At 44.8% G+C, this 23,691-nt stretch overlaps 1 protein-coding gene across 12 annotated transcripts in view; it reads left to right on the top strand.

Moving 5' to 3' along the window:
- The window catches only part of LOC118362206 (gephyrin-like), a 118,837-nt gene that overhangs the window by 76,474 nt on the left and 18,672 nt on the right, over positions 1-23,691 (top strand). For 6 of the 12 annotated variants that reach the window (XM_052486479.1, XM_052486476.1, XM_052486477.1 and 3 more), the window contains 4 exons: positions 13,809-13,850; positions 15,124-15,198; positions 16,777-16,842; positions 19,172-19,214. In XM_052486479.1, coding sequence (XP_052342439.1) covers positions 13,809-13,850; positions 15,124-15,198; positions 16,777-16,842; positions 19,172-19,214 — 226 coding nt within the window. The remainder of the gene's footprint in view (positions 1-13,808; positions 13,851-15,123; positions 15,199-16,776; positions 16,843-19,171; positions 19,215-23,691) is intronic. The other 6 variants (XM_052486480.1, XM_052486478.1, XM_052486469.1 and 3 more) reach the window with 5 other exon arrangements.

The raw sequence follows: 23,691 nt of genomic DNA, 5'->3' as shown, positions 1-23,691 counted from the left end.
GGCACCTTAAGCTGGGGCACTTTCCCTGCCCTGACTGTACACCTTCCTTTGTGAGAATAGGCAGATTCACAGTGGGGTAATAGTGGGTGTCTCCATGGATACAGGATACGGCTACTTTGTCTGGTAGCAGTGTTGCGGATGTCACCATCCGCTCCTCTACTAACGTAACCATACTTCCCGAGTCGAATGTCTACCACATCTTGTCCTTCGACTCGAACCGGAATCTCTGGGGCTGGGGCTATCTCTGCTAACCAACAGTGTTGATCCTGCCCCCTCAAAACGGGATGTGTGGGAGTAGGCAGTGATTACTCCGTGACCATGGGCTCATCCTTGCTAGGACATTGTGGGGCATAATGGTCGGGAGACTGACATTTATAACACCGACCCTGCTGTGTGGTGGCTGACTTCTCCCACCTCAGGGGCGGGGGGGCTTGGACATGTCGGTGGCAGACGCGCCGGGGTGAGTCGTGGTACGGGATTTGGAAGCCTCCTTCCGTTCCTCCTTGTCACTTTTTAACAACTCTCCTGTCGACCGATATGTTTCCACCACCTGGGCTATGTCGTCAGCTGACAACGGGTTGGCTTGCCCCATAACCGTTTTTAAGTCACTGGGTAATTCCCTCAATATCTTGTCCACTACGAGTGTCTCTATCACATGTCCTAGTCCCTTTCCAGGTTCTAGCCACTGTTTCGTCAGTCGTATTAATGCGAAGATCTGGGCACGGACGGGTTTATCAGCTGTATAGGTCCATTGATTGAACTTTACGGCACTATCTCTGGCAGGCAGCTGGTACCGGGACAGGATCTCGGTTTTTAGTCGCCCATAGTCCGCAGCTTCGCGGGAATCCAGGTCAAAATAGGCTTCCTGAGTCACCCAGGTCAAAAGAGGGGGCTTAATGCGCTCGCCCATTCTGTGGGCGGCCACTCTTCCAAGTTGGCCGTCCTTTCGAGAGTCATGAGGAAGTCCTCAATATCATCCTCCTTGGAGAGACGAGGAAAGATGGCTTGAGCAGCCGCTCTTGGCTTAACTCTAGGTTCTTCTCGTCGGCTCAGCTGTTGTTGCAGGAGTTCTATGGTTGTCTGCTGTGCCATGATCAATTGTTGTAGTAGGGCGTTATCCATCATTCTTGAATGGTTCCTCTGGGTCTACTGGAAGAATCTTGATTTACTCACTTATCCTTGTGTCACTCGTCCACCTAGTGCCCGCATTCTCCACCAATGTGAGCGGACCAAGTAATTGGGCGTCACTCTAAAGCGAGAAGGTGGAATAAACGAGTCAGGAGTAGGTTTTCTTGATTGAACACAGTTCTCTATTGAGGGCATTTGGTCAACACAAACACTCCAACATAATCAATGAAAATCATCCAAGGAAAAACATACATCTTTTTCTTCTTCAGATGAAACAGGAACACAATAGGATTATCTTTAAACTACAACAAAAGTTGTGGAATTGTCACCGTCTTAGTGGTTCTTCCTGGATAGCTCCTCTGTCTCGGTGGCCATCTTCCAGAGATTTCCCCCCACTCTCTGCTGGTTCCATTCTCTCTCTTATAGGGGAAGGAGAATATGTCATTAGTACCGTCAGCTGTGCTTAATTGCCTCTGGTTACCTTGTCTCCCATGCCTTGTTGGGCTACTATCCGTGAGCCCAGCCTGCCCTCTGGTGGTCCTTCCACAGTATATATAAATATTTAAAACATACACTATACTTGCAGTGAAGCCGCTCAACAAATACATCACGTTAGTCATCTAACAGACTCAAGGGCATGTCGACAGATCTCCCACAAAGTCAAAAATGGGACCCCCGAACCAGCGACCCATCAGCCAGGCCACTAGCCTTTCAAGAAAACAACAATAGACATCAAGGACAACAAAAATAATACTGAATAAGTGCATGTATGGCACTATTTGTGTGTGTGTACCTCAGTGTCATTCAAAACATTATTTTTGTTATGTTTTGATTTTTGACTTTTTTGTTGTTGACTTATCTTAGACTGTTGTTCTATCCCCCGCCCAGCAACTCCACTCCCTCTTGTCTCCAATTCCACATCCCAACCCTCAGCTTCCCTCAGTCCATCCCACCTATTTCTGCTGGCCACCCTCTTCGGATATTATACACACCTATATCTTTCAACTACACTGTGGTGTTTAACATACAATTTCAATCTATCTAAGATAAATAATTTTACTTGCTGTATTAGTATATTAGTCATTGACTGACCCGGTCTCTCCAGATCTCCCAACAGTACTAACTCTAGGGTCAATTTTAGATCAATGTTATGCATTTTCAACCATTCCTCAACCTGAGACCAGAAACTTGAAGGCAATACCAAAATTAATGGTCTGTTGATTCTGTATCCTCACAACAGAATCTGCAGAGCTTCAATGATTGTATTCCCCAAATATTCAACATTTTGTTGGTGGCAAGAATTATATATAATCATTTTGAATATTGTGTTTATTTTATATATCAACTCATAATGTCCACCCTGTACCATGGTACATCAAACATCTTTTCCCAATGATTTTGCAATCTGTATGGCACAGCTGTCAACATCCTGGTACTCAAATGAAACTGCTATACTTTCCTATTTATGCAATATTTATTCCTCCTGTCACGTGTGCTCCCTCTCCGGCCTCTAGGTCACCAGGCTGCTCGTTATGGCGCATACCTGTCACTATCGTTACACGCACCTGCGTGTCATCAGACTCACCTGGACATCGCTTCCCTGATTACCTGCCCTATATATGTCACTCCCTTTGGTTCCTTTCCCAGGCATCATTGTTTCTAGTTCTGTTTCATGTCTGTGTGTTAGTTTCTTGTTTTCTATTATGTTTCGTTTATTTATTAAAACACTCACTCCCTAAACTTACTTCCAGGCTCTCATGCCTCCGCCGGCTCCCCGGGCTCTCATGCCTCCGCGGCTCCCCGGGCTCTCATGCCTCCGCCGGCTCCCCGGGCTCTCATGCCTCCGCCGGCTCCCCGGGCTCTCATGCCTCCGCCGGCTCCCCGGGCTCTCATGCCTCCGCCGGCTCCCCGGGCTCTCATGCCTCCGCCGGCTCTCATGGTCCTCGTGAAAGTAACAAATTGACACGTTTTTATTTTTGTCAAAAACAACTTTATATTGAAGGAGTGCCTTCGATTTGAATACCTGCATGTGCGCAGTTTGGCGACCGTTTAGACCCGATGACGTGTTTCTACACATGAACTTAGCCAACGTCGACATGACATCACCTACAAGTGTGATCTGGGATTTCTATTGGAGAAGAAAGGAGGAAGGTACTGTCTTTGCTATAACACCATAAGCATGCATAAAAAACGTATATTCATGCAACAGAAATTATTTATACAAAAATTGATTCGAAAACAATGATTTTATTGTTTAATGTGACTCTAAACTGATATTTTATGTTCTGACGTACCTCCTCGCAGGCTACATTTTCTACTGTGATTGGTCAACAACGACGGCACCGCTTGAAAAAAATAGAGCAAAATCCTTTTCTCCGCCTCGGCTGAGCGGCTTACACAGGCACGCAAGCACCGTTGACTGCTCTGCCTTGGTAACCCCGTCCATCCGCCGCACGCTGTGTCAGCACAATGAGGAAGACCGGGAGAAATATGAGGGAGAGAAAGATCGATATGAACATGACATAGAAGGATATGGTCTCCCTCTCTGAAACTGCCCCTATGATTAGTCTTTCTACCCTAGATATTTACAGTATCAGCGTTGTGCAGCCACAGACCCTGTATGATGTGTGAAGGTCGGAGATGAAGCGCTAACCGTCACTACCTCGGCTACACACACATCTGATCCTCTATTACACACTGTCTCAAACAGTGCTACCCCCACACACATATCAACCTGCCTTGCCTCAGTTACATAAGCAGCTCCTGTGCTGTGAGCAATTCATGACTGTGTGTGATTAGCTCCGGGGTAATATGTTAACACTCGGGCACAGTCATCGCTCTTTGTCTCTCACATACGCACACATACACACACACACGTACACACATGCTTTGAGCCCTGCAGGCACATGGGCTACAGCACAAACATAGAGCAGAGCTCTCAATACACAGAAACTCAGCTAGACCGACATGGCAAGAGAGATCCATACAGCTCTCGCTGTGTGTGTGTGTTTGAGCGTGCACATTTGTGCGTGTCTGTGCTTGTGTGTAAGCCACTGTTCCATCTAAACTGCGCCCAGCTCCCCTCGGACTGCCGTGCAGATGAAATATCAGTCAGCACAGAGAAGCACGAGATTGAACTTCACTCATCTTTCTAGAGTTTTCCCCTTTAGTTAGCACTATCAACATTTTCAATTTACTGTGGGAATTGTGCTTGAATCAATGCAATATTAGCCACTTTCAATGTAGCATACCGAAACAAAACTAACTATGCAAGACTTATTATGCAAAACGAACTGTGCAATTTACTTGTAGGCAGGTGTATTGGAGTGGAATTCTATTGCATTGACATCCACGACTCAGGCCCGAGCTGCAGTAGGCCTATATGCAAATAGCCATTGCCATATATTTGTCTGTGCCATTCACTTTGAACTGGACTGTGTTTACATCATGAGCGATCCTGAGTAGATGCTCTTGTTTTGAGATCAAAGCGAGAGCTGCATGTAGCCACGTGCACATTTGTTCATATTCTTTGCTAGTTAGTGAGTTGTTAGCCCAGTTATAGCTCATTTCTAGTTGACAATGGAGGAGTGGTTGCTTCCTATAAGAGGCTAAAAGTTTTTTTTTTTGTGTCATAAAGGGCCAGTGTTGTATTGAGGTGGTCTTGAATAAGCTAAGTATCCAGTAGGCAGAGGGTAGCATAATTTGTCTGTCTGATTCTCTGTAATAAAGGTATGGGATATATAACATTTTTTGTGTGGTTTCTTGCATCAAACAACACCCAATTTTGAGTCACCTCCTTGTCTGAAGGACAATTGGATAAACAGCCCTGCGTGTTTTTTTTTTTTTTTCAAAAGTCTCTTGGAATGTAGGCCTACATTGAACACAACACAATTGGCTTCTAAAATGTTATGGGATGCAGTTTTCTCCATTAGTTTTTTTATGGTAGGCCTGCATTATGATCAAATAGCCACAGAGCCTACTTGGAAACTGTTAAAACTGTAACTAAATCGGTACAGCCACAGTGAACGCTCGCTGGAAGTTGCACAGAATTTTCAAAATGTTCAAGATTGCGCTCAGCAGACCTGCAATTTGCTCAGTGCGGAAAATAATTTGCGGGAACATTGGCGTGAGCATTTGAATTTGTGGTGTGTGTGTGTGTGCCAGCTGGTCCATTCGAGGGGAATAGTTCTCAGTTTTTCATGGGATACAGCCTACTGTATACAGGGAGAAGGGACCATCTGTCATTGGATTCTCTCCGTATCGCTCGCTCTCTTCTGAAAATCTCTGTAAATCCGGTGTCTATAATATATAACTCAGTCTAGACCAGGTTTCAGCTGCTGCGCAACACTGACATCCTTCCTCCCATAGATGGTCTTGCCTGTACAAGCACCACCTGGACTGGACACGGCTGGACAAACTTATCTTTTTTGAGAAGATCAGGGAGTTTTGCGACGGAAAGGCCATGGACATCACAAGCCCTGCACCAAAGTCAAGGGCAGCGCAAAGACAGGCTCTCCAAATATAGATTCCCTTGTTCATGTGGGGTGCTTACGGACCAGTGCATCACTGGGGGCTAGTTCCTAGTCATCTGGTCTATCTGCAGTGCCTCTATGGACATTCACATGACTCTCTCCTAACACACACACACACACACACACACACACACACACACACACACACGCGCACACACACACGCACACACACGCCATACGTTGCTGCTCGTATTTTATTCTGCTGCTCAGTCACTTTACCCCAGATTGTATGCATTCAGCGCATTCAGAAAGTATTCAGAACCCTTGACTTTTTCCACATTTTGTTACCGTTATAGCCTTATTCTAAAATTGATTAAATTATTTTCCCCCTCAACAATCGACACACAATACCCCATAATGACAAAGCAAAAACAGGTTTTTATAAATGTTTGCAAAATACATAAATGGGAAAATGACATTTACATATGTTTTCTGACCTTTGATTACAGCCTCAAGTCATCTTGGGTATGACGCTACAAGCTATGCACACCTGTATTTGGGGAGTTTCTCCCATTTATTCTCTGCAGATCCTCTCAAGCTCTGTCAGGTGGGATGGGGAGCGTCAGTTCTGTCCAGAGATGTTGGATCGGGTTCAAGTCGGGTTCAAGTGAGTGGCTGGGCCACTCAAGAACATTCAGAGACTTGTCTGAAGAACATTCAGAAACCACTCCTGCATTGTCTTGGCTGTGTGCTTAGGGTCGTTGTCCTGTTGGAAGGTGAACCTTCACCCCAGTCTGAGGTCCTGAGCACTCTGGACCAGGTTTTCATCAAGGATCTCTCTGTATTGCTTCGTTCCTCTTTCCCTTTATCCTGACTAGTCTCCCAGTCCCCACAGCATGATACTGCCACCACCGTGCTTCACCATAGGGATGGTGCCAGGTTCCCTCTAGACGTGACATTTGGGATTCAGGCCAAATAGTTCAATCTTGGTGTCATCAGACCAGAGAATCATGCTCTGAGAGTCCTTTATGTGCTAAGCGGGCTGTCATGTGCCTTTTAATGAGGAGTGGCTTCCGTCTGACCACTCTACCATAAAGGCCTGATTGGTGGAGTGCTGCAGAGATGGTTGTTCTTCTGGAAGGTTCTCCCATCTCCACAGTGGAGCTCTGCCAGAAATGACCATTGTATACTTGTCACCTCCCTGACCAAGGCCCTGATTGGCTGGGTGGGCCTGCTCTAGGAAGAGTCTTGGTTGTTCCAAACTTCTTCCATTTAAGAATGATGGAGGCCACTGTGTTCTTGGGGACCTTCAATGCTGCAGTAATCCTGTCTCTACGGACAATTCCTTCGACCTCTTGGCTTGGTTTTTGCTCTGACATGCACTGTCAACTATGGGACCTTTGTGTGGTGTGTGTGTGTCTTTCCAAATCATGTCTAATGAATTGAATTTTCCTCAGGTAGACTCAAATTAAGTTGTTGAAACATCTCAAGGATGATCAATGGAAACCTGAGCTCAGTTTCGAGTCTCATAGCAAAGTGTCTGAATACTTAGAAAAACATTTTTAACCTTTTTTCAACTAGGTGTAACAGTATAGCTTCCGTCCCTCTCCTCGCCCCAACCTGGGCTCGCCCCAACCTCCTCGCCCCAACCCCCCTCTTTATATCCAAAAACCTCAGTTTTTGTTAGCGCGTTTTGTTCAGTTAAACAGTCTCAAACAACATCCGGTGAAATTGCAGAGCATGAAACTCAACAAACAGAAATTCTCATAATAAACATACATAAAAGATATACAAATGTTACACACCAGTTTAAAGGTAAACTTCTGGTTAATCCAACTGCTGTGTCAGATTTCAAAAGGCTTTACGGCAAAAGCAAACCATGCGATTATCGGAGAACAGCGCCCAGCAGACAAATCATTACAAACAGTTAGCAGCCAAGAAGAGGAGTAACAAAAGTCAGAAATAGCAATAAAGTAAAAATAAAGTATCACTTACCTTTGACGATCTTCATATGACTGCACTCCCAAGACTCCATGTTACACAATAAGTGTTTTGTTTTGTTCGATAAAGTCCCTCTTTATATTCAAAAACCTCTGTTTTGTTGATGCGTTTTGTTCAGTAACCCAATGGAACAAAGCGTGGTCACAACAGACTGACGAAAAATCAAAAAGTACCATAAAAGTTTGTAGAAACATGTCAAACGATATTTATAATCATCCAAAATTCAGAGTGCTGCTCCCTACCCTAGTGAGGTTAAGAACAAATTCTTATTTACAATGAAGGCCTACCGGGGAACAGTGGGTTAACTACCTTGTTCAGGGGCAGAATGACAGATTTTTACCTTGTCCGCTCGGGGATTCGATCCAGCAACCTTTTGCTTACTGGCTCAACGTTCTAACCACTAGGCTACCTGCCACCCCATACTTATGTAAACAAGGTGTTTCTGTTTTTTCTTTTTAATACTTTTGCAAACATTTCTAAAAACCTGTTTTCACTTTGTCATTATGGGGTGTTGTGTGTAGATTAATGAGGACATTTTCTTTTCTTCATTTTAGAATAGTGCTTTCTCTCTAGGGTAGGGGGCAGCAAAATGTGAAAAGTCAAGGGGTCTGAATACCTTCCAAATGCACTGTAACTACCGTATCTATCACCAGTATCACTGATATCGTTATTGATATTGTTCTTGTTCATACTGTATTATTTTGTTCTTTCTCAATTGGCATTGACATAAAAAAAAATTCTTTTTAAGTATAGATTTTTTTAAACTTTTGATATTGCTACTATGCAAATATGCAAGTTTAAAATTCACTGTACTGTTTACACCTTCTGTATCCTGTGCATGTGAAAAATAAACTTTCTATTTAGTTTGATATAGTGTATGTTTACCAGAGACAGTAATTTGAAGAACAACAACCTGCACTTAAGTCAGAATAGGTTCATTAACTTTCAAAGCACAATTACTTTCCCATATGTTCAACTGCCATTAATAATAAACAATTTTGTAGTTCTGAGTCTCTACTTTTATCCAATGTAAAAAAAAAAAAAAAAATGTTGCTACACAAGACCGAATCGAGGCGGTGAGTCACATATATGGCCATGGTCTCTCTTTCTCTCTCTGTCACTCCTCCTTTCCACTCCCCATGCACTCGCTGTTGTCTCTCTTTAAAGCAGTGCATTGTAAAGGACAGTTGTGTGTGTGTGTTTCTGCTCTCCTAGTCTGTACTACTGTCTAACCTACTTAAGATCCTTTCATTCTGCCCTGACCAACAGAGGATGGGTTGCAGGCATTACACATCAGTACTGACATGCACAAGAGGACACAAGACAACACACACACATGCCAGCATACAGCTGCTACAGCCACGTCCAGAATTAGCTCCAAGCTCCTGATGTTCGCTCATCTTCCTCCTCTATCTTTCTTTCTCTCTCTCCCTCTCTCGTTCTCTGCTCTTTTCTCTCTCGCATGCTTTCTCACTGCTCACTCTTTCTCTCTCTCTCTCTCTCATTTTCTCTCTCTGTCTTTTCTCCACGCTCCCCTACTCCCCCTCTTTCTCCCTGTCCTACAGTCTTTATCTCTCTCTCTCTCCCACTCTCTCATTTCGCCTGCTGTGTTCTCCCTGCCTTCTCTGCTGCCTCATCTCTCTCTCTCTCTCTCTCTCTCTCTCTCTCTCTCTCTCTCTCTCTCTCTCTCTCTCTCTCTCTCTCTCTCTCTCTCTCTCTCTCTCTCTCTCTCTCTCTCTCTCTCGCTCTCTTCTCTCTCTCTCTCTCTCTCTCTCTCTCTCTCTCTCGCTCTCTTTTTCTCTCTCTCTCTCTCTCTCTCTCTCTCTCTCTCTCTTTTTCTCTCTCTCTCTTTTTTTCTCTCTTTCTCTTTTTTTCTCTCTTTCTCTTTCTCTCTCTCTCCGCCTGCTGTGTTCTCCCTGCCTTCTCTGCTGCCTCATCTCTCTCACTCCCTTCCTCTCTGAGCCTGTGTGGGGTGTGTGTGTGTGCCAGTGAGCGCGTGGGAGACTACATCTTCTTAGTCAGAAGCAGGATAAAGCATGGTAAGCAGCCTGTCTCTTCTCTCCTGACTGACTGACTGGGGATTTGTGTTTTGGTGGCTCTTTCTGCATGTGTTAGAGGGTAAAGAAGGGTTATTGTTTTTGTGTGTTTTTGAAGGGATGGGGAGATTGTCTCTTTTCTGAGTAGTTGGTGTGTTACGTGTGTGTTGGTTTGTGTTTTGACTGTAAAAAAAAAAGTGTACTATAGCTCAATTTGTACTATACTGTTGTCAATTAGCTAGCTACAACTCATCTTCAGATTTTTTATTTATTTGGATCCCTGTTAGCTGCAGCACCTACTCTTCCTGGGGTATACTAACACACAGTAGCATTGCTTATCTAGGCTTGCTGAACCCTGTAGCTGGCTATCTCACCAATGGTCTATTTTTAAATGTTTTATTTCACCTTTATTCTGACGGAGTCATGCTGAGACAAAGGTCTCTTTTACAGATGAGCCCTGTATCAAACATACACATCAATATACACGCCAATACACTAAAAGCAAATTGCAATCATATAGAACAAACACATTCTTCAGCGAAAAAGGTCTGAGTGAGTTTTGAAATTCGAATAGAAGGCATGCCATTCTCTCCGTAGGGAAGAACTGGACTAGTAGTACTGCATTAGATAAAGTGGTTCTAGATTACATGGTCTCAGATGTTGGCCTCGGGTGATAATGCTGTCTTGCTGCTGTACCTAGATGTGGTATTGGCAGAAAGCCAGGACTTGGATGTTAGTGTGCTGTAGCTTCATCCAGATCTATTGACTCATTTTCTCTGGGTCTGTAGCAGCTTTGTACTGGCATCATGAAAGCTTAGTATCTTGTCAGTGCTGTTGAAAGCAGTTCAATATTAGTTAGAGATGGCTATTGTGCAAGGTTGTTTACTAGTCAGAGCAACACAATGTTCTCCCTCTCTCTCTCTCTGTGTGTGTAACGGTTGTAGTGCTTCTGGTCACCATAGTAGTTTCCTGCAACATGGAGCGAGAGTTAGACAGAATTGCCCACATTCAACGCAGCAGAACTCAAGGACTGTTTCATAATGTTTATAATTCACTGTCAGTCCAGTTACAGTGATATAGGGTTGTTTGGCTCTACTCAACTCCACAGGACAGGGGTGTGTATGTTGGTCCTTCCACCCTCTTCCTGGGGTGAGGAGGGGTTCTGCATGCTTCCAGAGTGGTGCCCTCGGGGGATCAGTACGGGCTGCTGGCTCTTGGCCTGAGTTGTACACATGGATAAAGAACAAGCGTAAACCGATTATGAGTGAGGCACAGCATTCAGGACAAATCAGGAGAGAGAGAGAGAGATGGAGGGTGATAAGAGAGGGAGAACGAACATTACGGTAGAAAATACGAAGAGTGAGAGTGGCAGGAACAGGAGCTTCTGCTTTTACCCAGAGGCCTTGCACTTCCGTCTGGATGCAGCGCGTGTGTGTGCCAACCTAATCTAGCTATAGAGTGGGCGATGCCACGCCACAGATAGGTTGGCTATGCTTTCCGCTACTACACACTTGGCTATGTCGAACAACATTGTCAGCCCTGGATGGGCTCAAGAGAGAAAGCTATAATCACCTTGGTTCTATCCAGGGATCACACTGCTAAGCTTAAGGATATACACACACCTGGCGACTGTCCAGACGTGAGTTTCAGCACTGCAGGTAAATAAGGCTAACTGTGGGAGAAAATCTTTTTCCCCTCGTGTTGACAGAACCATGTCGTCATTTCACACAACAGTCATGTTACTAATGATACTGAACAAAAATATAAATGCAACATGCAATAATTTCAGACTTTACAGAGTTTTCAGGAAGTCAGTCAATTTATATCAATTGATGAGGCCCTAATCTATGGATGTCACATGACTGGGAATACAGCTAGCATCTGTAGGCCACAGATACCTTAAACAGCTAAGGGCGGGGATCAGAAAACCTGTCAGTATTTGCCTCATGCAGCACAACACATCTCCTTCACATAGAGTTGATCAGGCTGTTGCTTGTGGAATGTTGTCCCACTCCTCTTCAATGGCCGTGTGAAGTTGCTGGATATTGGCGGAAACTGGAATGCTGTCTTACATGGCGGCCCAGAGCATCCCAAACATGCTCAATGTCCGGTGAGTATGCACGCCATGGACGAACTGGGACATTTTCAGCTTCCAGGAATTGTGTACAGATCCTTGCGACATGGGGCTGTGCATTATCATGCTGAAACATGAGGAGATGGTGGCGGATAAATGGCACGACAATGGGCCTCAGGATCTCATTACGGAATCTCTGTGCATTCAAATTGCAATTGTGTTCGTTGCCTGTACCTTATGCTTGCCCATATCATAACCCCACCACCACCATGATGCACTCTGTTCACAACGTTGGCATCAACAAACCGCTCGCCCACACATCCTGCAGGTGAAGAACCCGGATGTAGCGGTTCTGGGCTGGCGTGGTTACACGTGTTCTGCGGTTGTGAGGTTGGTTGGACGTACTGGAGGCGGCTTATGGTAGAGACATTAACATTAAATTATCTGGCAACAGCTCTGGTGGACATTCCTGCAGTCATCATGCCAATTGCAAGCTCCCTCAACTTGACACATCTGTGGCATTGTGCTATGTGACAAAACTGCACATTTTAGAGTGGCCTTTTGTTATCCCTGGCACAAGGTGCACCTGTGTAATGAGCATGCTGTTTAATCAGAGGCTTGATATGCCACACCTGTCAGATGGATGGATTATCTTGGCAAAGGAGAAATGCTCACGAATAGGGATGTAAACACATTTGTGCACAACATTTTAGAGAAATAATATTTTTGTGCGTATGGTACATTTCTGTGATCTTTACATGCGGCTTTTATATGTTTGTTCAGTCTATCATTGGTGTGTGTGTTTTGAAACTCTGAACCATCAGTATTGAGCAGCAGTCCCATGATACTCCCACTTGTCTCTGTAATAAATGTCCATTGGTTTGTCCTTGCACCCCCCCCCGCCCCCCTGTAATACACACACACACCCTTTAGACGTTGATTGATGATTGGAGCAGGAGTCTGAGGTCAGCTCAAGGAGAACCACAGGGACCCTATGGTTGATATAGAGATGCGCACGCACGTCACCGGGTCCCGACAGATTAGTAACACGAGGTGAAAAGGTGCATGTAGCCACCTGACTCATACGTGAACAAACTGGCAAAACTAAAGCCTAACCCAAGCGACGTGTGTGTGATACCACCTTCCCTTTTTAAAAGTGTCATTCCCTGTGTGTGAGGTGGTTAGGTAGGTAGCCTAGTCGGGCCATTAACCCGAAAGGTTGCTTGTTTGAATTCCCAGAGGCCACAAGGGGAAAAATCGGTCTGTCTGCCCTTGAGGAAGGCATCCTAATTGCTCCAGGGTGGCCATCAATAATGTCTGATCCCTGGCCGTGACCCCACTCTCCGATGGTGTCTTGGGGAGTTGGGATATGCCCCTCCCCCAAAACAGATTTCACACCTCATACTCGTACAGTTTACCCACTTCTACATGCACTGAAACAGGACCAATATATGCTCCCCTTATTTAACCTTTTTTTTTGTGTGTGTGTGTGACCCCATCCCGTCCACTATACTGTCTTAGCACCAGTCTCATCCTCCATTACGAAGCCAATCCTGTTCTGCAGTTGTTCCTTTAGCAGCCCATTTGATTTGCCAGTGTGACACAACTCTCGTTGTAGTTTTCACATGTAATAAAAGCAATAGCATATATCTTTGTTGCTGAGCTGGGTTTTTCTTTCTGTTGCAGCACTGTGATGGTTTGTCATAGTATCATTCCAGGCGTCTTTGGATTGAATATCGAACTTAACACTGTGAGGATAGGTCTCTGTCTTGTATGTACAGTAGCGTAGGGGTGCGTAACCATAGGACAACACTCCTGTTTGACTGTCAACATTTGAATTGGGCCTCTTCCTGCCTTGTATTTGTATCCAGGGCCAGTGTGAGATGCAACTGTTGTCCACCACCCCAGTAGGGACGCTGTTTTGTCTGTCCTCCCTCTCCTGCCTCGCCCTGCCTGCGGCTGCCACTGGCTGTTGTGTGCTAAACCTGTTCTCTTCTCCCTCCCTCCTTTCCCCTCTTCCCCTATCCCTCTCACATCTTCTCTCCCCCCCTTCTCTCCCTCTCACCCTATCGCTCTCTTCCACGGTACCGTCCCTAGGCCCGGCTCCCCTCCTGCTCATCCACTTATAGTGTCTCTGAGGTACCTCAGCATGTGTCAATCTTCCTGCGCCGCCATGGCAACTGCCCCATCCACCACCCCACCCTCATTTCTATCTCCCATCCTCTGTCGGATACCCTCTTTCCTGCCTGTTTCGAGACCCTTCCACCATCCTTTCCTCCTCCTGTTGTCCCCTCCCTATGTCTTTCCACCTGCCTCACCCCTCCTCTCCCCTTACTGTAATCCCCCCAACCTCTCAAACAGGCATGCATCTCACTGATGACCCAAGAGTTTATACATCTGGAGACACTATATAAGGTTTTAAAAGTATTCTTTTGTTGTAGGCTATTTCTTGAGTTTTTAAGTTTACCGGCTAAGTGTTCTTGTTTGACTCATGTTTTATTTTTCAACCCTTTTTTAAATTATTGTAGAACGTCATTATTCATCATTTTTCTATATATTTTTGTTTTATCTTTCCCTTGTTCCAAAGCCCCTCAATATCGTGCAAACTGATGACCTCCTGTGCTGACCTGGAGTATCTGTCTCACACACACACACACATACACACTCGGCTGCGGCACACACACACACGTACACACTTGGCTGCGGAACACACACACACAGTCATGAACACACACACTGGGCTGCAACACACACACAGTGTAGCTGTAGGGGAGACAGAGTCAATCTCTGAACTCTCGCTTCTCTTCATTATAAACCCTCTCTGTCTGCCTCCCAAATGGCACCCTATTTTCTTTATAGTGCATTACTTTTCACCATTGCCCATAGGGCTCTGGTCAGAAGTAGTGCACTATAAAGGGAACAGGGTGCCATTTGCGAGGCAGCCTCACTCTTTTGTTCCTTAGGCTTCAAATCGAATCCACTCTTAGATGGATAATTTTAAAAATACCCTTGTGTCCTAATCATCACACTTCCTATAGAACCATGGAATGAGCAACTGTGTTTTTTTTGCTTTGTGATCATTAAGACACCGCAATGTTTTCAGACTGAGTCGATGATAGTTAACGTATAAATGGTAGGTTCATATTCATACGGTTCAGGGCTGTTTTTAAAAACTCTTTTCATGTTTGATTTGTCTTTGTTTGTTTACATGATTGTTAGTCATTGCAGTCAGTCATTACCTGTGTAGTCTCTTTCTATCTCTCATCTCATCTCAGTCTCAGCAGGTGTGCTTGCTTTGTAGTAGGTTTGACGGGTGGGAGTTGGAGGTGTGTGTGTTTATGTGTGTGTTTGGCATGGTTGTCCGTGGAATGTGTGTGGACCAAGTGAGTGACTGTCCTGTGGCTTTCTCCAGGCCGCACGGAGAGAGTTCAGGGCTCACCTGGATGAGGTCACCACGCTCCAGTCTAGGTACTCTACCTTGGACCAGGTAAATGGTTACACGCACACACGCACACACACACACGCCACTCTCAGGGCCATCAGAAAGGCCTCCTGTCGTCTCAGGTCTGTGACAGGCTCCCTTTATCACTAGAGGGCATTCAGCAGTATTGCCATCCTGGCCCACAGGCTATGATTGATCCATCTGATGGGGTAATCACCTAGTAAGGTGTTTTTCAATTGCGCTCTCATGCCTTTCTTTTAGTCCCCAGTAATCAGTCCTCATTGGCATTCATCAACATGTTAACTCATCTGTTTCTGCTTCACATCTCATCTTGATGACATACTGTGAACGTGGACATTGTGTGTGTGTGTGTGTGTGTGCTGTCCCTGTGTCCGTTTCTCAGTGTCTTTTGGAGCATCTGGCAAAAAACAATCATATTTCCTTCCCGTTCATCCATTTCTTCACTCTGCCATTTTTCATTCAATGATTCACCCGATCCTTCCCTTCTCTGTTCGCCTCGCTGTTTCATCCATGACGTCTGGTGCGGGCATAATGAGCAGCGGAAGAAAGATGGAAGAGAAGAGAGAGGAGAAAGGGAGGGAGAGACCCAGTGCTGGCAGATGGATAGCATCAGCGACCACACAGTGAAGCGAGTGACTGTGTTCCCTCCACTCGGCATGTTCCTGTGAGACCGTTGTCATGGTAAAGGCAGACGAGCCTGCCTGAACATAAGGCAGCTGCCTGCCTACGTATCTGCTCAGTGGAGTGTGTGTGTGTGTGTGTGTGTGTGTGTGTGTGTGTGTGTCTAGCATCTCCCTAGAGACTGTCTCCTTTCAGATATTTTCCCTCCAGTCTTGTTGTGTCCTAGCTATTGTGATGACTTCTCATCCTTCTGTGTAGTCGCTGTTTTGTCTAATGCAGTGTTGTTGTTGTTTAGGTTGAGCGCTTAAGGGGAGCTGAGCTCCTGCCTTATATATATTATTTATGTAGTCTAACTCGTTGATCTCCAGCCCTCGGCGGGTTGATCCATAGTGTTACACAGGGCCAATGTTGACAGAATCCTCCGTATCCCATTTCCCCGACCTTCACCTCATCTCACCGCTAGCCTTTGTTTTGTTGCCTGCGTGGCCATTATTTCCCTTCCACTTATGGTACTAAGATGGGTGTACTGTACAGACCTGTTTTAACAGGTGGTTCTACTAAATCTACCCTCCACCACCACCGCCCCCACCAGTACCCGGGTCAGTACGGCTCAGTGTCTTACTGTGCATCTGTGTTGAGACGTGTTACTTTCAGTAACGCTGTGTTGCACCTGCTCAGTCATCCTTCCTCGCCCTGAGCACACATCGTTCTGTGTTCTCTCATTCTTTTTATCACTTCATCCCCTCCCTCACTTTTACCTTCAGGTACAGCTGTTCACGTCTCAACTCCAGAACTTGACGACCTCTAGTTGGGTTACAGATCAGTTTATTCCGACTGTCTGTTGTTTCATTCAACCCTGGCGGGTTACCTAACCTTACACTGCTGATGACTTGTAGCTACTGTTTCCTAGCGTTCCTCTGCTCTGTCTGTTGTAAAACTATTGTCTCTGTCATGTCCTGTCCATATGCTACTGTACTGTAGCTCCACTCTAGGTTGGAGGGGCTCAACGAGGACCACAGAGGCCATAGCAGAACCTACGACTCGCGAGTAACTACCCCCCCCTCTGTTGTTCTCTGTTTCTCTCCTTTCTATCACTCACTCTTTCCTCAGTAGCAATCTATTTATTATTCTAACATACATTCTCTCCTTTTTTGAGTAGCTGTATCGTGTGGTGGTGGAATCTATGGATTATCAGTTCCGTTCACTAGTCCTTTTCTCTCTGCTCATCCTCTGTTCTTGCCACGTATTTCTGCTCTCTCGCTTTCGTTCGTGTGGGCTGTAGGACCATGCTGTGCCTCCTCACTCTCATCCCTTCCTACTCTCTCTCGCTCTCTCTGCTCTCCCCGTCAGTGTTTTTGACTGCATCGGTGTGCCATCAGTAGTGCTGGTCTTTTTTTGAGTTGTGGTTGGTTGGTTGATTTTAATCTTGGTCGTACTGTGTGTACTGTGGTAGAGAGGGTCTCTGTCTGTTCCACCAGACCTTAGCTTGCTCATGTGTCACTCTCCTTTTAGGCCAGGGGCATTGGGTCTCAGAGGTTCCAGGTAGGGGTTATATACGTACTGCAGACAGTATTTTTATATATCTATATCTATATAGATATATATCTATATAGATATATAGATATATAAAAATACCGATTATTGGAGGACCAAAAAAGCTGATACCGATTAATTGGCCGATAAAAAAAAATATTAAAAAATAATAATAAAAAAAAAAACATTAAAATAATAATAAAAAAATAAAATAAATACATAAATAAAATAAAACATTTTAAAAATACAAATTGAAAAATTTAACAAAATATCTATTTGTAATAATGACAATTACAACAATACTGAATTAACACTTATTTTAACTTAATAGAATACATCAATAAAATAAATTTAGCCTCAAGTAGATAATGAAACATGTTCAATTTGGTTTAAATAATGCAAAAACAAAGTGTTGGACAAGAACGTAAAAGTGCAATATGTGCAGTTCCTTGCTCAGAACATGAGAACATATGAAAGCTGGTGGTTCCTTCTAACATGAGTCTTCAATATTCCCAGGTAAGAAGTGTTAGGTTGTCATTATTATAGGACTAATTCCGTCTATACCATTTGTATTTCATTAACCCTTGACTATTGGATGTTCTTACAGGCACTTTAGTATTGCCAGTGTAACAGTATAGCTTCCGTCCCGCTCCTCCCTGGGCTCGAACCAGCAACACAACGACAACAGCCACCACATCGAAGCAGCGTTACCCATGCAGAGCAAGGGAAACAACCACCCCAAGGCTCAGAGCGAGTAAAGTTTGAAATGCTATTAGCGCGCGCTAACTAGCCAGCCATTTCACTTCAGTTACACCAGCCTCATTTCGGGAGTTGATAGGCTTGAAGTCATAAACAGCGCAATGCTTGACGCACAACAAAGAGCTGCTGGCAAAATGCACAAAAGTGCTGTTTGAATGAATGTTTACGTGCCTGCTTCTGCCTACCTCTGCCTACCTCTGCTCAGTCAGATACTTAGATACTTGTATGCTCAGTCAGATTATATGCAACGCAGGACACGCTAGATAATATCTAGTAATATCATCAACCATGTGTAGTTAACTAGTGATTATGATTGATCGTTTTTTATAAGATAAGTTTGCATTCGCGTAACAGGCAGTCTCCTTCTGATGTGCACCGAGAGAGAGGCAGGTCGTTATTGCGTTAGACTAGTTAACTGTAAGGTTGCAAGATTGGATCCCCCGAGCTGACAAGGTCTTTCTGCCCCTGAACGAGGCAGTTAACCCACTGTTCCTAGGCCGTCATTGAATATAAGAATGTGTTCTTAACTGACTTTCCTAGTTAAATAAATATAAAATAAAGGTGGGGGAAAAAAACCCGGCGCCCAAAAATGTATGAAAACTTTAAATCGGCCCTAATTATATATATAGATAGATATAAACACCTGTAAAAGACCGCTATACTACTGTGATGTGAAGCGAATCCAACCTCTTTCCCAAACCAACTCTAAACCGAACCTAAACCTCAATGAAGCAGTGGCCCTTATCCATTCCCACTTTCCCCATACACATGTTCTGCTCAATGAGACAGATCCACTATCCTTGGCCTAAGGGAGCCTCATCGATTTTGTTTATTGCCATTCATGTTCTGAGGATTGACTTGATTGTCCCTATGTTCTGCGTTTAGAAGTTGAGGGATGTGTAGAATGTATATGGCCATTCCAGTATATTTGGGCCAGTGTGGAATGTTTTTATTCTTTTTGGACAGAGGCCTCTATTCCCATTGTGATCTCACCTCAACCATTTCTTTCTCGCTGTTCTTCTTCCATTTTTCCCCCCTTCTCTATCTTCCTTCTCTTTCTCTCTCTCTCTCTCGCTTTCTGTAGGTTCAGTCGCGGTGTGGCAGCAAAGAGAACATCCTGAGAGCTAGTAAGTTATTTGATCGAGAATTTTCTCTGTGTGTGTGTGTGTGTGTGTGTGTGTGTGTGTGTGTGTGTGTGTGTGTGTGTGTGTGTGTGTGTGTGTGTGTGTGTGTGTGTGTGTGTGTGTGTGTGTGTGTGTGTGTGTGTGTGTGTGTGTGTGTGTGTTAGTGCCTTATTTTCTCTCTCAATTTCAGTTTTGATTTTAAAAAAAATACATGAAATGCAGTATGCTTTATGTTGATTGAGTGCTTTAATAGCACTGAATAAAACAAGTCCCATGGTGGTAGTAACTGACTACTTCTTAACCATCAGTTATTCACATCGCATTACTTCAAGTAACCTGCTCAATGGTCATTGTAGATAGTTTAGCTCAGATATGGGGAGCTGGTCACCAATTTATATTTATAAAAAAGTATTATTTACCTCAAATCTGTAATCCTCCAAGAAGCTAGCCAGAAGCTAGCCAGAAGCTAGCCAGGAGCTAGCCAGAAGCTAGCCCAGAAGCTAATCCAGAAGCTAATCAGAATCTAGTTCAGAAGCTAGTTAGCTTCTTTACTGGCAAATCGTTAGTATTCAGCTAACCACGGTTTGTGGTCATCAGCTATCCTTTAGCTTGAAAATCTATCGCCAGTTTTGTACGGCGCAGCGCAGCGCGGCTCAGAACGGAACATACCGGACCAATTTTTCTCTCAATGTCCCTGGATTTCAACCGCTCTCTGGACATTCATACCTGGATCTCACAGCTAGCTAGCTGCTATCCGTGTGACTATCGGCTTTCGTCGAATCCGGAGCAAACATCAATTATTCCGGAGCTAGCCAGCTCCGTCAATCACTCCTGAGTTCCATCAATCACTCCTGGGCTGCAGTCACCTATCCGGACCCGTTTTACTGCCTACGCGGAGCCCCACCGGGCCTTCACAACTGGACTGCCGACGTTATCTACCCGAAGGAGTTATCCGGCTGGCTCCTCCGTCGCGACGTACCTGAACGCCCATCTGCGGCCTGCTAACCGTTAGCTGTCTTATCGGCTGCTATCTGAATAGACAATCGGACAATTTATTTATTTATTTTTATTATTATTATGTTTTCTTCTTGGGCCTCTATAACAATATCTATTGTTTTTATTTTTGTTGTTGTTGTGTGATTTGGATTAATCCCCTCTACCACACGGAACCCCACTAATCTACTGACGGAACGCAAGAGGTGGCTAATAACAGACCTCCATCCTATGCTAGCTTGCTACCGATGGACTGGCTAGCTGTCTAAATCGCCGTGACCCCCAACCAACCTCTCCACTCACCGGTCCCTTTTGATCACTCGACTGCTTAGTCGAGTGATCAAAAGGGACCGGTGAGTGGAGAGGTTGGTTGGGGGTCACGGCGATTTAATGTCAATATGCCTTGTCCATTGCTGTTCTGGTTAGTGTTTATTGGCTTATTTCGCTGTAGAGCCTCTAGTCCTGCTCACTATACCTTATCCAACCTATTAGTTCCACCACCCACACATGCAATGACAGCTCTTGGTTTCAATGATGTTTCTAGAGACAATATCTCTCTCTTCATCACTCAATACCTAGGTTTACCTCCACTGTATTCACATCCTACCATACCTTTGTCTGTACATTATACCTTGATGCTATTTTATCGCCCCCAGAAACCTCCTTTTACTCTCTGTTCCAGACGTTCTAGACGACCAATTCTTATTGCTTTCTGCCGCACCCTTATTCTACTCCTCCTATGTTCCTCTGGCGATGTAGAGGTGAATCCAGGCCCTACAGTGCCTAGCTCCACTCCTATTCCCCAGGCGCTCTCTTTTGACGTCTTCTGTAACCGTAATAGCCTTGGTTTCATGCATGTTAACATTAGAAGCCTCCTCCCTAAGTTTGTTCTATTCACCGCTTTAGCACACTCTGCCAACCCAGATGTTCTAGCTGTGTCTGAATCCTGGCTTAGGAAGACCACCAAAAATTCTGAAATTTTAATTCCAAACTACAACATTTTCAGACAAGATAGAACTGCCAAAGGGGGCGGTGTTGCAATCTACTGCAAAGATAGCCTGCAGAGTTCTGTCCTACTATCCAGGTCTGTACCCAAACAATTTGAACTTCTACTTTTAAAAATCCACCTCTCTAAAAACAATTCTCTCACTGTTGCCGCCTGCTATAGACCACCCTCTGCCCCCAGCTGTGCTCTGGACACCATATGTGAACTGATTGCCCCCCATCTATCTTCAGAGCTCGTGCTGCTAGGCGACCTAAACTGGAACATGCTTAACTTCTTGCGTCGAGCCATCCCGGATCCGGTATCGTGACTACAGCCTCAAGCTCATTACCATAACGCAACGTTAACTATTCATGAAAATCGCAAATGAAATGAAATTAATCTATTTGCTCTCAAGCTTAGCCTTTTGTTAACACTGTCATCTCAGATTTTCAAAATATGCTTCTCAACCATTGCAAAACAAGCATTTGTGTAACAGTATTGATGGCTAACGTACCATTTAGCATTATCATTCAGCATGCAACATTTTCCACAAAAACCATAAAAGCATTCAAATAAAATCATTTACCTTTGAAGAACTTCAGATGTTTTCAATGAGGAGACTCTCAGATAGCAAATGTTCAGTTTTTCCTGAAAGATTATTTGTTTAGGACAAATCGCTCCGTTTTCTGCGTCACGTTTAGCTACGAAAAAAACCTGTATCCAGGATTGTGTAAATCTATCAGCAAGCTCATTAGCATAACACAACGTTAACTATTCATGAAAATCGCAAATGAAATGAAATTAATCTATTTGCTCTCAAGCTTAAACATCCTATGGCGTTCTGCATTTAGCATCCGTAATGGGTCAGCGGTCAAACGACCTCCAATCATCACTGTCAAACGCTTCCTGAAACACTTCAGCGAGCAGGCCTTTCTAATCGACCTGGCCGGGGTATCCTGGAAGGATATTGATCTCATCCCGTCAGTAGAGGATGCCTGGATATTTTTTTTTAAATGCCTTCCTAACCATCTTAAATAAACATGCCCCATTCAAGAAATTTAGAACCAGGAACAGATATAGCCCTTGATTCTCCCCAGACCTGACTGCCCTTAACCAACACAAAAACATCCTATGGCGTTCTGCATTCGCATCGAACAGCCCCCGTGATATGCAGCTGTTCAGGGAAGCTAGAAACCATTATACACAGGCAGTTAGAAAAGCCAAGGCTGGCTTTTCAAGCAGAAATTTGCTTCCTGCAACACTAACTCAAAAAAGTTCTGGGACACTGTAAAGTCCATGGAGAATAAGAACACCTCCTCCCAGCTGCCCACTGCACTGAAGATAGGGAACACTGTCACCACTGATAATTCCACCATAATGGAGAATTTCAATAAGCATTTTTCTACGGCTGGCCATGCTTTCCACCTGGCTACTCCTACCCCGGTCAACAGCACTGCACCCCCAACAGCAACTCGCCCAAGCCTTCCCCATTTCTCCTTCTCCCAAATCCGATCAGCTGATGTTCTGAAAGAGCTGCAAAATCTGGACCCCTACAAATCAGCCGGGCTAGACAATCTGGACCCTTTCTTTCTAAAATTATCTGCCGAAATTGTTGCCACCCCTATTACTAGCCTGTTCAACCTCTCTTTCGTGTCGTCTGAGATTCCCAAAGATTGGAAAGCAGCTGCGGTCATCCCCCTCTTCAAAGGGGGGGACACTCTTGACCCAAACTGCTACAGACCTATATCTATCCTACCATGCCTTTCTAAGGTCTTCGAAAGCCAAGTCAACAAACAGATTACCGACCATTTCGAATCTCACCATACCTTCTCTGCTATGCAATCTGGTTTCAGAGCTGGTCATGGGTGCACCTCAGCCACGCTCAAGGTCCTAAACGATATCTTAACCGCCATCGATAAGAAACATTACTGTGCAGCCGTATTCATTGATCTGGCCAAGGCTTTCGACTCTGTCAATCACCACATCCTCATCGGCAGACTCGACAGCCTTGGTTTCTCAAATGATTGCCTCGCCTGGTTCACCAACTACTTCTCTGATAGAGTTCAGTGTGTCAAATCGGAGGGTCTGCTGTCCGGACCTCTGGCAGTCTCTATGGGGGTGCCACAGGGTTCAATTCTTGGACCGACTCTCTTCTCTGTATACATCAATGAGGTCGCTCTTGCTGCTGGTGAGTCTCTGATCCACCTCTACGCAGACGACACCATTCTGTATACTTCCGGCCCTTCTTTGGACACTGTGTTAACAACCCTCCAGGCAAGCTTCAATGCCATACAACTCTCCTTCCGTGGCCTCCAATTGCTCTTAAATACAAGTAAAACTAAATGCATGCTCTTCAACCGATCGCTACCTGCACCTACCCGCCTGTCCAACATCACTACTCTGGACGGCTCTGACTTAGAATACGTGGACAACTACAAATACTTAGGTGTATGGTTAGACTGTAAACTCTCCTTCCAGACCCATATCAAACATCTCCAATCC

This window comes from Oncorhynchus keta, chromosome 29 (genome assembly GCF_023373465.1).
Source record: "Oncorhynchus keta strain PuntledgeMale-10-30-2019 chromosome 29, Oket_V2, whole genome shotgun sequence".
In the NCBI taxonomy this organism is placed as follows: domain Eukaryota; kingdom Metazoa; phylum Chordata; class Actinopteri; order Salmoniformes; family Salmonidae; genus Oncorhynchus; species Oncorhynchus keta.
This window is presented reverse-complemented; position numbering and strand designations above follow the sequence as displayed.